This window comes from Bipolaris oryzae (genome assembly GCF_000523455.1).
Source record: "Bipolaris oryzae ATCC 44560 unplaced genomic scaffold scaffold_6, whole genome shotgun sequence".
Classification (NCBI taxonomy): Eukaryota; Fungi; Ascomycota; class Dothideomycetes; order Pleosporales; family Pleosporaceae; genus Bipolaris; species Bipolaris oryzae.
Window position 1 is genome coordinate 191,476 of NW_006911282.1, and position 14,438 is coordinate 205,913.

Here is a 14,438-nt window from a genome sequence, read left to right on the forward strand (position 1 = left end):
AATTCATGAGCCAGAATTCGTTTCTTTTGTCGGACAAACTGTGCGTAAATTCCCCGAGAGTGCATTGGTAGTGCTTCCTGGTCAATACAACATGCCTTCATGAATTGAAGCCATTCTTGCCCTGCCGCCAGAGTCCAAGATAACTTTGACTTCGTTCCGATGATCGTCGTTGGAATCCTCAATCCTATCTTGAATAATCTGGTGAGGCATCTTCCGCTGGCCATTGATTCTCGCAGCACTGATCGTTCGTAACTTCTCTAGTCACATCATCGCGTGTAGCTCAAGATATCCATAGGATCTTAAACAAACTATATTCGAGCACTTCGAACCAATGTCGGCTTTAAACAAGTAGCGAAAACAAGAGTGGTGTTGGAATTCCCAACGCAAGCTCGCAACAATGTGAAAGAAGTACTCACATGGTGCGATACAATGAGATCGCACTATGCACCTTTTCACAAAAACCATCTGGGATGCATCCCAAGTCAACCCAGAAAACGGCCCTGGTCGCTCCTTGGAAAAACTCTTCTTGGAAACCCCTTGAGAGGGTGGAAATGAGTCTCGTAGGTGAAACAGGCAACAACAACATAACACGAACCACAGCGACAAGGCCATCAAGTGAAAGATTCATGGGGTAGAAACAATAGCTAATCAGCCCATTTAGAGGCATTTCAATGACCAGACAGCAGGCCAACAGAAATCACGTTTTTATTTCTTCTCAATCGAGCTGAAATCGTATGGTGCTGGATTCAGAATTTCCGAGGGCTGGCCAGTTCCGTCGGCTACAGACTAATTTCAAGTTAGGAGCGCTATCTGTACTCGAAGCCAAAGATGTTAATTCAATACTCAGACGGGTCAAGAGAGGGAATGCCGGCCGGTAGACGATAATATTATTGACTACATTCCGGATCGACAGCAAGTGGTGGAAGCTATCGTAAAAATTACGCTCCTCGGGATAGTTCCTATTCCCGTGTGCACGGCCAGAATTCGTGGTTGCAGTTGTGAAGAAAGCAAGCATATCCACGCGGATCGACGGAGTAACGCATGCACGAAAACTCCGTGGAAGGAAGATCAGATTCTATACCGATGCCTGGCTTCGCGATTTCGCAATTGCCTATTGCTATTAGGTATACGACGCTGTGCTAGGATTATGATCGGAGGGTATGCCCGATGTGTGCAGCCATTTATCGGCGGAAATTGACAATAGCAGAGGATCTTGGGAGGGGCGAGGGCTCCACACGAACAACCCTGCAGGTTCTCGGAGCGTGCAACCAGGCCAGGAACAGTATTGCTATGCACCTAGCTTTGCACGACGCACCATCCCCGTCAGGAAGTTCTCAGGTACACATGATGATGTGTGTGTGTGTGTCAGTCGCAAAAGCTTGGTCGGCTCAAACCTGGCATTGCACCTGTACCACGCACGGCGATGAAAACACCGCTCCAGCCCCAGCACCCCACACGCGCTAAGATGCTGCAATACGTCTTCCAGCCATGAACCAGCCCCATCTCGCCACCAGAACAACCATCAAGTGGCACTTGGCAAGCTTGGCAGTCCGCCGAGTTGAAGCTTACCAAGGCCTCTTATCACGTCTTGACACGGCTCGTGTGCTTGTTTACTGGGTCCACCCATAGCAGCTATTGGTGGATGAAGGGTCAGCCTCGTGTGCGGATGCGCCCACTTGGCTGGATGTAGCAGGTCGCAAAGAGCTTTGTATGTGGGTTTGATTGTAAGCTGCATTTCAGGCATACAGTAATGTTGGTAGGAGCGGCATTCCCGGTCTCTGGGCCCATTGGCAGCTGCGAGCTGCAGGCGGTATGGAGTTGGGTAAGCTAGTAAACAAGATAAATTGCACAGCATGCCCTGCCAGCTTGGAAACGATACTCCCTTTGCAATAAGCAGGCAATAGTCACAATGGCCTATCTGAAGTCAATCGCAGCATTTGCTGCATGCGCTGCGGCGGTTGAAGCAGCAGCCCTTCATCCTCGCACTAACAAGACGCTGGTTGATTCGGTATGAGCATATACACATTAATTTTCTGAGCTGTTCTAACATGCCCTTATAGCAATCGCTCCGCGACACGATTGACATTGACAACTTGTTTGCCAAGGCCGAGATCCTCCAGGAAATTGCATACAACACACCGGGAAAGAACCGTGTGATTGGCAGCCAGGGCCACGAGGATACTGTGGAATACATCAAGGGCCAGCTCGAGGCATTCCCTGACTACTACGATGTGTACACTCAGGACGTGCCTCTCTCAATCGGAACCACTGCCACGCTCCGTGCAAACAACAACACCATTGAGGCTTTTGCAGTAACTCTGGCTCCGGGCGGCAATGTTACTGGGCCGCTCGTTGCTATTCCCAACTTGGGCTGTGAAGAGGTAGGTTCATATTTTCGGCTATATGTCTAAAGAACATATGAAAGAGCAAGACTAACATTGACAAAAGGCGGATTTCCCAGAATCTCTCTCGGGCTCTGTAGCTTTGATCAAGCGTGGTACATGCTCGTACGGCGAAAAGGTGCAGATTGCTGCTGCCAAGGGAGCTTTGGGCGTAGTAGCATGGAACAACGCCGAGGGCACTCTTGAGGGCTACTCGCTCCAAGTTTTGTATCCCAAGGGCAAGTTTGTGCCTGTAGCCGGCATCACCATGGGCCAAGGAGAAGCGCTTCTTGCGCAGCTCAACGCTGGTGTCAAGATCAACATCGACATGTCGACAGACGCCAAGGTGTTCAACACTCGCAACGTGATTGCGGAGACAAAGGCTGGCGACCACGACAACGTGATCCACGTCAGCGGCCATTCTGACTCGGTCACTGCTGGCCCCGGCATCAACGACAATGGATCGGGCACGATTTCCATTCTCGAGATTGCTATCCAACTAACCAACTTTACCGTCAACAACGCCGTGCGCTTCAGCTGGTGGACAGCAGAGGAAGCCGGTCTCCTTGGAGCCGAGTACTACGTGCACGAGCTTCCCCAAGCCGAGAAGGACAAAATCCGTCTTCTGCTCGACTTCGACATGATGGCCTCTCCCAACTTTGCCTACCAAATCTACGATGGCGATGGTTCGGCATACAACCTGACTGGACCGGTTGGCTCCGCCGAGGCCGAACACGAGTTCGCCGCCTACTTTGACAGCATTGGTCTCAACCACACGGAGATTGAATTCGACGGCCGATCGGATTACGGTCCGTTCCTCGAGGCTGGCATTGCTTCTGGCGGCATTGCCGGTGGTGCCGAGGGCATCAAGACGGAAGAGGAGGCGGCCATGTTTGGCGGAGGCGCGGGTGTCCCTTACGACGTCAACTACCACGAGGATGGCGATACCGTTAACAACTTGAACCTCGAGGCGTGGATCGAGTTCACAAGGGCTATTGCGCATATGACGGCCAAGTACGCTGTTTCGTGGGACAGCATCCCGCCGAGGAACGCGACGGCTGCGCAGAAGCGATCAGAGAGGTATGCCGAGTTCAAGCAGGCGTTCCAGAAGACCAAGAGGTACCAGAGGTGGGTATAATAGATGTGCTCGACCTTGGTACCTTTTGAGTAGTTATGAGGTTTAGATACGACTTTAATGGTGAATATATTAAAGAAATTTTAAAATAATGTTTGTGCAAGCAAGAGCGGACAAATGGTAAAAACGAGTTTGTGGAATTGCACATGTTCATTTGCCATTTACAAGATGGACGGTTGCTTTACTCTTCGTCGTCATCGTCAACTACGGGTACAGGCTCGTCCTTGCCGGTCTTCTTGACTTTGCGGTCCTTCTCAGCACCAGCAGGCTTGGCGTCCTTTGCTTTCTTCTTGTCGTCCTCGTCCTCGTCGTCCTCATCGTCGACCTCGTCAGAAGCAACATCCTCGTCGTCTTCGGCGCTCAGCTCGGCCTCCTCCTCCTCGCTCTCATCCTCGTCCTCGTCTTTGCTTTTGGCTTTGCTAGTGCGCTTGGCCTTTTTCTTTGGCGCTACAGAAAAAACAAAAAAGTAAGAAGAGAGTTGCGGAGAAGGGGACAGGGACCACCATGGGGTTACTCAGGATGACTTACGTGGCTCTTCTTCGTCCGAGTCGGCTGAATCAAAGTTTGAGCCTTCAGACTCTGCGTATCTGGATGGCTGTGTCAGTCTTGCTGTAGGTGTCGCATGCGCGCGCAAGGGCAATTGTTTGGATGGATGGGACAAGAAGTGCCACGATAGCAATGTCAAGTGTAGAGGCAGAGTGGGAGTGAGCTGATTGCTGCAAGAAGGAGGAAGGAGCCGGCTGCTGCTGACCCCAGGGCTGCGACTGCCTTTGGAGCCATGCGCAGCGACCAGACAACGTCCAGGTACAAATCCAAAAGACCAATTCGCGCATGCGCATAGAGGCGATGGCAATGAAGGCAAACCACCGGATTGCGACGTGGTGGGTAGAGGCATGACGTCAAGAAAGCGTCGACTCACTCTTCTTCTTCGTCGCTCTCGTCGCTGGGGAGGGCAACGAGCTCCTCGTCGTCGTTCTTCCTCTTCCTGGTAGTCATGGTGCCGGACTAGTCTACGAAAACAACAAAAAGTGCTGGTACGTGGTGGGATAATGGAACAAAAGTAAGAGGGATCCAAAGATCGAGCAAGTTTGGGTGGCAGCAGGGAAAGAAAGCTATGGAGGTGAGCCTGGGGGCGGGGACTCAGGGCAACACAGACGGGGGCGCGGATGAAATAGCTGGCTGGGTACTCGGCCACGACGCACACACACCCAGACACACCCACACCCACACCCACACCCACACCTACGCAAGCCGCGCCCCCTTTACTCGCCCAAGAAGGAGGCTGGGAAGCCCAGGGCAGGGCTGGGCAGGCCGGGCGACTGCAGGCCTCTTTTGCTCCATCGCCCAGCTCGGCCGCTTCGGGTACACGGCGAAGAGCCAATCATGGCATGTGCCGTCATCACCTGCGTTCCGAGCCCGCCATGGAAGACACCCAGGCGGTTGCTGCAGGTACCGCGTCCGAGGAGCTTTGGGGGACTTGTTGTTGTTGTTGTTATTGAGCTTGTACATGACACGATGAGGTGCTGTCTAGACGGCGGTGAGGCAGATAAATGTGCTTACCAATGCCGTCTGCCCTGTGGCTATGTACAGATTATGTATGTGTGTACGACATGACGAATGAGCGATATCTGGGTGCCCAAGGTAGCCCCCAAGGCAATCCTTCCACTCGCTGCACGCCGGTAAATTGAACAGTCCAGCAAGACGCCAAAATGGGTCAGGAAACATGTAATCTGTCACCTAGAAGCATGTTGGGTATCCACACAAACGAAGCCGTCGAGATTGCAGCCGTTGGTCCGTATCCAAGTCGGCATGTTCGCAGCTCGAGGTGTAGCGTTCGTGGCCCAAATAGGCAACAGGTCCCACCGAATCGCACCAATCACCGCCTGCTCTGCCCCGCCTGCAGTACCGCGTCTTATTCGCGCGCCGTCTCGACTGTCTTTCTAGTATTTCCCCGACCAAATCTCGACTGCCTATTCCCCACGCTCGTTTGACACAACACCACCACCACAAAACTGCGCTCGCCATGTCCGCGCCCCAGATTGCGAGGCCGGGCAGGGCCCCGCGCCTCCCCAGCCTGAACAAACCCGATTCCTACCAGTACCAGTCCTCTGCAACAAAACGAAGAGCCGCCGGCCCACCCCAGCCCGTAAAACCCACCCAGCGCACCTACACGTGCTGCGAAACACCCTTGATCACTTCCGCCGACGGCACCGTCATGTGCTACAACTGCGGAAAAGTCCACGACGAGAGCCAAATTGTTTCCGAAGTCACTTTTGGCGAAACTTCGGGCGGCGCAGCCATCGTCGAGGGCGGGTTCATCCATGCCAACCAGCGACATGCCAACTCCATGGGCGGCACCATGAGGGGTCTTGGTGGCATGGAGAGCAGGGAGCAGGCTGCCATGAACGGAAAGAACGCTATCCAAGCCCTGGGCGCTTCTCTCAACCAGCGCGAGGCAGTCATAGAACAGGCTTTTAGTTGGTACAAACTCGCCATGAACCACCGGTTTATCCAGGGTCGCCGCATGAGGAACGTCGCCGCAGTCTCCATATACATGGCAGCTCGTAGGCAGCCCGAGAACACTCTCATGCTTATCGACTTGGCGGAGAAGATTCAAACAAACGTCTGGGCCTTGGGTGATACATACAAGCAGTTTTTGGAAATGCTCAAAGAGGAGGATCCTGCCCAGCTCGTTGGTAGCAAGGCTGTACAGGAGATTGAGCCTTTGATGTTGAAGTACTGCCGGAAACTAGAGTTTGGAGACGACTCTCATAGGGTAGCTGATGATGCCTGCAAGGTCTTGAAGCGCATGAATCGCGATTGGATGGTGCAAGGTCGCCAGCCCGCTGGATTGTGTGGTGCTTGTATTATCATTGCTGCTCGCATGAACAACTTTCGCCGTACCATCCGTGAAGTTGTCTATGTTGTCAAGGTCGCCGATTCCACCATTACTTCCCGCTTGTACGAGTACAAGAGGACACAGAGTGCAGCCTTGACGGTCAATCAATTTCGAGAGTTTGCGCCAAGACTAAAAGTTAAGGCTCAACCGCCCGCCATCTGGAGGCGCGCAGAGAAGGAGGAGCGACAGGCGAAGAGGAGGAGACGGCTTGAAGGACATGATGATAGTGCGGCATCTCTAGAGAACGATTCAGGAAATGGTGAAGTGGAGACCGGCACAGCTACAGCACCAACACGGACGAGCAAGAGACGAAAGTCTAATGATGGCTCGTCACAACCAGTTTCTACTCAAAGCGGAGACACAAGCACTCAAGGAACCAGCATACCTGCAGAAGTCGAGGCCTTTGATGGCAATGCCGACGCAATGATTGATAGCGTCGCCACTGCGCTTGAGGAAGTCGAAGCAGGCGAGGCTACTGATCCAGACTTTGTCATGCCCAAGAAGCGTGGTCGTCCATCAAAGAAGCGAGTTCCCATCGTCATTCCCGAAGAAGATCTCGAAATCGAGCAAGACATTGAGGAAGAACTCACCAATGCCATCAAGGACTGGGAGGCTATCTTCAAAGAATTCGCCAACAACGAAGACCACGATCTCCTCCGACGCTCCGGCTGGACCGCCGCCGAAATGGCCCGCGCCGCCCAAGACAAGCGCGACACCCCCATCAACACAGACCCCGAAATCGGCGAAGAAGAATTCGAAGACGATCCAGACGTCGCCACGTGCATCCTCGGCCCCGAAGAAGTCCGGCGCAAAGAAGCCATCTGGATCACCGAAAACGAAGAATGGCTCCGCGCCCAGCAAGAAAAGATGCTTCTCGCCGAACTCGAAGCCGCAGAAGACAAGCCCAAGAAACCGAAGCAAAAACGCAAACACCACCAAATGGGCGACGGCAGCGTCCTTGAGGGCCAACCCGCTACCAGCGCTGCAGACGCCGCCCACAAGATGCTCAAGAAACGCGCGAATAAAGCCTTTAGCAACCACATCAATTACGACAGGCTTAAAGAACTTTTCCCAGGTGGTGGAACAAACACTTCGGCTAGTCCCGCAGATAGTGCCCAAGGTACTAGTCCCGTGAATAGGTCTCCGCCTGCTTCTTCTGCTGCTACTACTGTCCAGCATCCTGTTGCGGATGCGGATGCGGAGGGTGATGAAGAGGAGGAGGAAGAGGAAGAGGAAGAGGAAATGCTAGCGGAAGAGGAGGAAGAGGATCTCGAGTATAACTATCGAGATGATGATGATGAGGGGTTTGGCAATGAGAGTTATGACTACTAGGTTTCGAACTTTTCCTTTTCTTCATGTTAGAGATGTTGTTGCATCGGCAATTTGGGCAGGATTACATTTCGGCCCTTTGGGCTTTTCCGCTTCTATACGGCGATTTCCTAGGGAGGGAGAGAGAGAGAGAAAAGAGGGCGGGGTCTGCGTTTACAAATAGGTCTATTTGGCCCGGGTTTCCCTCATTGCATTAGCTACTTGTGGAGTCTTCCATATCTCGGAGTTTGGTCCAACTGGTACATATCGGCATGTACATTTATATACCCCTACAGCGCTTCGGGCGAAGAGCATTATATAGATTCCAATGAAGAGGCATTTAGTCCTTTTTTTTTCCTTCTCTTCCAATTCTTTCTCTTCCACTCTTCATCAGCCATGTACAAAGCAAATCACACAATCGTCACACATCTGGTTTCGTGCTATACGCATTGGTTTTTTGTTATAGGGGAGGAATTCCCAACGTTTCGATTGGTCCCTGCTTCATAACTCGTGACACGCATGCTCATGCTACCCTAGATTTTTCCCGCAATTCAATAACTAAGGATCCGAGCCCAGATCCACGCGCACACCTACATACACACCCCGTGTTATGACCAAAACACTTGTCGAAAAGTGAACAAAAAAAAGAGAACGAAAAGAAGAAAAAAGACAAAACGCCGGGTTTTACCGTTGTGCGAGCACAAGAGTCTATCGATCAAGAAAGCATGCAACAAGAAATCCCCATTTCCCCCTCTCTTTCTTTCTTGTTTCAAGACCTACAAACTTCGCGGTCTACTTGCCCACACATACATACATTCTCTAGCACATCTTGTACTGTGCCTCGCCGGCCGCTTGCCTGTGCATATCCTGGGACTCGAGCTTGTAGGAGATGGTAATGTCCAAGTCGCGGTGGTTCTTCTCGCTGGGCTTGTTCTCCAGAATACCGCTGATTGTCTCGCCCTCTTCGACAGTCAGGACGTCCTTGAGGTAGAAAACAGTCTGTTTCCAGTGCGTGTACTTGGTGTGGGGGCCGGTGGAGAAGCGGATGGGCTTGTGGCAGGCGGCAAACTCAATGTCGAACCAGGCAATGACGGCGTGGACAAAGTCGTTGCGGCGTACCTTGAGCTCGTACGGTAACCGGAATGCGAGATCGGCAACGGTGCACTTGTAAAGGTCGAGGGTGATGACCGGTGAAGGGTCGGTAACGACGGCCTTGATGTCAACAGTGTCGACGAGAGGTTCAGTCATGGCAGTGGCCTTGAGTGGGGAGTAGTCGAAGCCCCAAACGTTGTCCCAGACTGATCTCATTAGCATACCGGCAAAATTCGATGGGATTCACCAGACTTACAGCCAATCTTTTCATCCTTGTATTCGCCATCTTCGATACCGGCCATGAAAATGGTGGCCTTGTCGGGGAAGATCAGGCCGTCCTTGACCAGGTACTTATCGCGCGCATACAGGACAGTGTCCAACATGGACTCATAGAGCAAGAAGTAGCCCATCCACTCAGATATTATTATGTCGACCTTGTCGAAGGGCAGGACAACCTCTTCCATCTTGCCTTGTAGTAGAGTGATCTTATCCGATAGGCCGTTTACCTCGACAATCTCCTTTGCCTTTTCGATAATGGTTGACATGTCAACACCGATAACGTGCTTCGCACCAGCCTTGGCGGCGAACCTATATCCCAGGTATCAGTGTGTGTTCGAGTATTGCGTGTTCAGGCGGGGGAGCGCGGACATGCTGAGAATGGAGGTGCCGCATCCGACATCAAGGACGACCTTGTCCTTGAACAGGTGGGGGTTTTGGTAGATAGCGTCGCGGTAGCTCTTGGTTCGGACTTCATCTTTCTAGACGCGTAAAATTAGCCAAGCTGCTTGTGGTCATGACTGCAACCTCTGCTCAGGCAAGGAAGGAGGTGGGGCACACGTACCAGCATTTCCTCGTGGATGCCTTCACTCGCGCGTTAGTATCACTTTCATCAAATACACGGCATTCTTTACGGACCATGGTGATTGTAACTGCGCAACACGATGTTAGTAAAATGTATCTTTGGACCGTCCGCGAGTGCCTACCTGTTGAAATAATGCGCCTCAGAGTGCGCCATGCCCGTGAGAGGGTCCTTCTTTCCTGCCTCTTGCTGGCTCGCCATGACGATTGTAAAAGCTAGGGAATCTGAGAGTTGAGGGAGAAAATTGATGTAAGGGAAGAGAAGAGAAAGATTGTTTCTGCAATCGCCAAAAGGCAGGATACGGAAATTTTGGTTTTGGTAGAACCAGAAACGCACAGACACTAATCACCAAGGGTCTCAAAGCGGGGCAAGACATTGAGAAGCTAGTCCGAGAGAAGCTTGACACCACGACGATTAGATTTTCTAGCGCCTTGCAACGCTGTTTTTTTCAGTACTAATACTAAGTTTGCATATTAAGCAATGTGCATAAGTACAATGACAAGGGAATCCAAGCAACAAGTTGCGCCAGCAGCAAAGGCCGATTGTCAATCAATTTGTTGGCCCAAGGAGGAAAAGTAGACCGAGCGGGGTATATCATGCCGAAAAGCAGAAGCCACCCTCATCGTAGTCGTCGTTTGCTCATCATTGTTGTCATAAAGTCATAGATATTTTGGTTCGTAAAGTCGTCATTGTCGTCTCAGCGAGTGTTGGGCATGTCGGTGTAGAGACGGGCAGACCAGCATGCCTCGTGTCTACTGTGTACATCTGGCAACCCTCAAGCCATGCCGATTCGATAGAAGCTCTCTCTGAATTGTTTTGCATCTGTCCTTCGAGTCAGTGACGAAATGGGTACACTAAAGTGGAGCGTCATACCTTCAGGGGTCGTGAAAGTGAGCCGGTATTTGCCCGTAGGTCCCTTGGGCAGCCTGTAGCTGTCACAGAACACGTATGGATGCAACTTTTCGAACTGTATCGTGTCGGGACTGACACGTTTCATCCAGTCCCTGCGCCCCACGTATTGTGTAACAAAGGCAGTCCAGATGGGTATGGTGTTCATTGGACCTCGACGAGCAGTAGCCTCGAAACGCACGCAGCCCGCATCTTCATCATAGTAGATACGGAAAGCATGTAGATACCTGTTATCTGTAGTCTCACTGAGTCTTGTTAGAGCTGCTCAATACTGGAGATTTCATCGATAGCTTACCCGCTAAACATGATGCTCTCGGGCTCGAAAAAGTCGACAAGTCCCTCTGGAACAGCAGTTTGGTCTTGCCGTTTCATGGCAATGGCGGTGCAGTAGAACAGAACCATACCTAGGTCATTGTTAGAGGTGCCTTACGATGACAGTGTTCAATGTGCTTACGTTCGTAGAGGGGGAAGCGTAACCTGGCCCAGAGATCTAGTTGCCCATCGCGGCGATTGGCCCGACAGAGCAGTAGGCATGAACCTGCTCGCCGCAGCGCCAGTGCTGTGATTGGGATCTGATATCTCATGCGGCGGCCTTCAGAGTCCATGGAAAGGAACAGGATTCGCGCGCGATTGTCTTCAGCTCTGCAGTACATCCTTACCCATACGTTGGTAGCTTCGAAAGGCAATTCCAACACTTTATCAAACCCATCGTCTTGTAACATTCCGATTACACGAGGTTCGTTCCTTCCAAAGCATTCGGTAGGCTCGCCCAGTGTCTGAAATGGTGTTGAGCCGTGGCGCCCATCAAATATCTTCATAGCCCAATGTGCAGCGGGCTCGGAATCGGTGGATTGACTCGAATAGGCCTGTGATGATGCAGACGAGTGTGTGGGCGATTGAGGGATCTCTGGAACGGGTGGTGGGACAAAGGGGATATCTCCTATGCCGCCCCATGTTGGGGCAATATGAGCTCGATGCGGTAGAGGCGATGACGGGTGTTGGTAGTTGTAATGGGCAACTGGATATGTAGGATGGCTGTGTATTTTAGGTCGGGACACTCTGGGAGAAGATGGCTTTGGTGTTTTGGCACCACTTCTGCCGTTACCTTGTACCGACAGCTTGCTAAAGTATGATTCTATCGGCTTCTGTTTCTTGAGCAACTTGGACAATGATACCTTGTAGTTTGCCAACTCAACGTCATTTTCCTCTCTACAACAAGTCAGCGGTCTTCACGTGAACAACTCAATTCCATCACATACCCTTTTAATGTGTCGTGCATGCCCTGTAGGTACATTCTGATTGCTTCGAACCTTTGGGGCAAGGACATGCCTTGTGTCTTGAAATCCGCAAGTGCATCCTCCCATATGATGGCGTAAGGCGGGGTGCCTGGGAAAGCGCCCGGCGCCGCGTGTCGACTTCTCTTGGACTTGCTGAAGATGTCTTGGACGTCATCAAGTGTATGCCCCAGAGTTGGAAGACAAATTTCGAGGTCTTTGATAATGTAGGTTGCGTATCCTCTATAGCTGATGGACCTGAGTGCATCATCCAACTCACGCAGAGCGTGCGAAATGGCATACAGCTCAGCCATGTAGCCTCTGATGTCCTTGCGATATTGAGGGATCTCGCCCTCGAAGCTGAGAAGGCCATTGGCGGTCTCTTCAGCCTCCTTGGCGTAGTCGAGTAGTCGCCAATCCATGGCGGAGAGTGGGCCGTGGATTATACAACCGAGAAGAGATGATTACAAGCAACGCATAGTTTGGATGTCAGAAAGTCGGTGGTGAAGAGACGGAGTGGCGTTCGAGCGATAACGCTATAAGGTGAGCGTCTGGGGTAGCCGTCTGGTGGCATGCGCGCTTGAAGAGGGTCGGCTCTTGACGTGGTTATGCAGCAGCAGCACGCCGGTGAGAAAGCCAATGACTTGTGCCGACGAATTCCCTTACCAAGCCTGCATGTAACCCGCAATCTCGCTTCCTCTTTTTGCACGCTTTGTCTGATGGTACAATCTGGCCCCCAAACCAAACTTTTTTCGTCTTTCTTTGTTTTTACGCTCCGCGCAATTGTGTGGGCGGTAAGGGCGAGCCAAAGTGCTATCGTGGGTGGTCGACAACGCCACTGCTGCACACTCCTGCAGGGCTGCGCTGTCAGTAGGAGATGGATCGGCACACGCAGAGACGGTGATGGAGAATCGGCCGAAGTGTGCTGGTTGTTTGAATCGATGACCTGGTCCGCTTGCGTGCTGCCTCGAGGCGCTGCCGGACGGTGTCCTGCCTGACATATCCCCACTCGTAGCCCGGACTAGTCCTGCAACGTAAGCAATGCGGTCAAACAACGATCAAGAGTCTGGTGTCCGAGGCCACTGGCGGTCTGCGTCGGAAGCGTGTGGCTTGACAAGCGCCGGCCAGCCTTGGATAGAGGGGGAAGAGGAACATGGCTCAATCCCAGTTCCCAGGAAGAGCGGCCGGAACAGCTGTGAACAGTCAAGGAGCCACTCTGTCACAAATGCCAGGCGCAGGTCGTCACAATATATATGTGTGTGTGTTTGACAAAAGTAAGACTGCGCCTCACTCTGTCAAGCCACAATCACAGAGGCTGCCAACCATACTTTTGGTCTTGACGAGGCAACCAGATGAGCAGCCATGTCAATGATCTATTCTTGTTGGGTACTAAGTAAGTACACCACCGGTGGGGCCGCCGACGGACAGCCTATCCATTTGGCAGCTCAAGACTGCACATGTTCGCGTCTGCCTATCTCCCCAGCGCTTTCAGCCGCTCGTCCACCAGCTTCGACACCATCTTCTCTAGTATGGCAAACTCGCCGTTGGCTGAGCCTTCAAAATACCCAACCACGCTCTTCTCTACGTATTTGCCTACTTGGTCTACTTCGACATTGACGTCGTCGCCAGCCTTCTTGCTCGCCGTCACCACCTTTTCCTGTGTGTAGGCGATAAGCATCACCTCCCACCACCCCTCAGGGCCGTCCTGGACCTTGGTTACTGTCAAGCTTGCGCCGTCTATCGTGACATAGCCCTTCTCCACAATGTATCGTAGCACCGCCGTGTCGCGAGGTTTGAAGCGGAAGGTGAGGGCATTGCCATCTGGAGTTATCGACTCGATAGTAGCAATGGTATCGACATGGCCCTGCACAAAGTGACCGCCCATGCGTGTGTTTGCCGAGACAGCGCGCTCGAGGTTGACCTTGGAACCTTCCTTGAGCGAGCCCAGGTTTGTTCGCCGGAGTGTCTCGGGTGCGCATCCAATCTTGAACGAGGATTTGGTGAACTCGGTAACGGTAAGACATGTGCCTGCCCGCGTCAGACAGCAACCATAGTAGTGTTGGCTGCGACGTACCGTTGACGCTGATGCTGTCACCCAGATGGGCATCACCTAGTATATCCTCACATCCCGTAATAGTCAGAGATGTACCGCCGCCTCCCGACGCTGTCTGGTCAAGCTTCTCAAGGGCGGCAACAGCTAGCTATCATCAGCGCTATCGCGCGGAAAAGATGTCGTGTGACTGCTTACTGCCAATCGTTTCGACAAGTCCAGTGAACATGGTGGGGGTAACGGATTGGAGAAGGAGCAATGACGGCGGGCTGCATCTTCCGACAGCCTCGGAACTAGTAGCGCATTTCCGGAATACCCCCCCTCCTTATACAACCGACAAAACCGGAAAATCAGAACAAGCGGGCATTGCCCACCAAAACTTGCTATTAACAACGTAGAAGATAACTACTACAATATACTTACTTTTATACTAAAAACCTAAAACTTTAATACGTAGACTTTATCCTTACTATATTTAGATTTGTTACTACGAATTCGCGCGTAGTAAAGTTGCAGCTGCTTAAGAAGTAA

General features: G+C 52.1%; 6 protein-coding genes across 6 annotated transcripts; 2 read left to right on the forward strand and 4 right to left on the reverse strand.

Annotated features, from left to right (window-relative positions):
• Window positions 1–1,909: 1,909 nt before the first annotated feature.
• On the forward strand, window positions 1,910–3,519 carry COCMIDRAFT_82464 (uncharacterized protein; the record flags this gene model as incomplete). The annotated part of the gene is made up of 3 exons (XM_007685016.1): window positions 1,910–2,008; window positions 2,061–2,381; window positions 2,449–3,519. The coding sequence occupies 3 exons, from the start codon at window positions 1,910–1,912 to the stop codon at window positions 3,517–3,519; spliced, it is 1,491 nt and encodes a 496-aa protein (XP_007683206.1).
• A 178-nt stretch (window positions 3,520–3,697) lies between these two features.
• Window positions 3,698–5,025, reverse strand: COCMIDRAFT_22192 (uncharacterized protein; the record flags this gene model as incomplete). The annotated part of the gene is made up of 3 exons (XM_007684954.1): window positions 3,698–3,963; window positions 4,045–4,526; window positions 4,763–5,025. The coding sequence occupies 3 exons, from the start codon at window positions 5,023–5,025 to the stop codon at window positions 3,698–3,700; spliced, it is 1,011 nt and encodes a 336-aa protein (XP_007683144.1).
• A 514-nt stretch (window positions 5,026–5,539) lies between these two features.
• On the forward strand, window positions 5,540–7,747 carry COCMIDRAFT_1039 (uncharacterized protein; the record flags this gene model as incomplete). Its single annotated transcript, XM_007684935.1, has 1 exon — window positions 5,540–7,747. The coding sequence occupies one exon, from the start codon at window positions 5,540–5,542 to the stop codon at window positions 7,745–7,747; it is 2,208 nt and encodes a 735-aa protein (XP_007683125.1).
• A 795-nt stretch (window positions 7,748–8,542) lies between these two features.
• COCMIDRAFT_82379 (uncharacterized protein) lies at window positions 8,543–9,875 on the reverse strand (the record flags this gene model as incomplete). Its single annotated transcript, XM_007685017.1, has 6 exons — window positions 8,543–9,021; window positions 9,072–9,403; window positions 9,464–9,573; window positions 9,657–9,676; window positions 9,731–9,744; window positions 9,799–9,875. The coding sequence occupies 6 exons, from the start codon at window positions 9,873–9,875 to the stop codon at window positions 8,543–8,545; spliced, it is 1,032 nt and encodes a 343-aa protein (XP_007683207.1).
• A 574-nt stretch (window positions 9,876–10,449) lies between these two features.
• COCMIDRAFT_82399 (uncharacterized protein) lies at window positions 10,450–12,279 on the reverse strand (the record flags this gene model as incomplete). Its single annotated transcript, XM_007685018.1, has 5 exons — window positions 10,450–10,496; window positions 10,548–10,828; window positions 10,879–10,987; window positions 11,038–11,792; window positions 11,843–12,279. 5 exons carry the CDS (start codon window positions 12,277–12,279, stop codon window positions 10,450–10,452), a joined length of 1,629 nt encoding a protein of 542 aa, XP_007683208.1.
• Window positions 12,280–13,328: 1,049 nt separating this feature from the next.
• On the reverse strand, window positions 13,329–14,136 carry COCMIDRAFT_82218 (uncharacterized protein; the record flags this gene model as incomplete). The annotated part of the gene is made up of 3 exons (XM_007685019.1): window positions 13,329–13,885; window positions 13,932–14,054; window positions 14,106–14,136. 3 exons carry the CDS (start codon window positions 14,134–14,136, stop codon window positions 13,329–13,331), a joined length of 711 nt encoding a protein of 236 aa, XP_007683209.1.
• Between the last annotated feature and the right edge of the window lie 302 nt (window positions 14,137–14,438).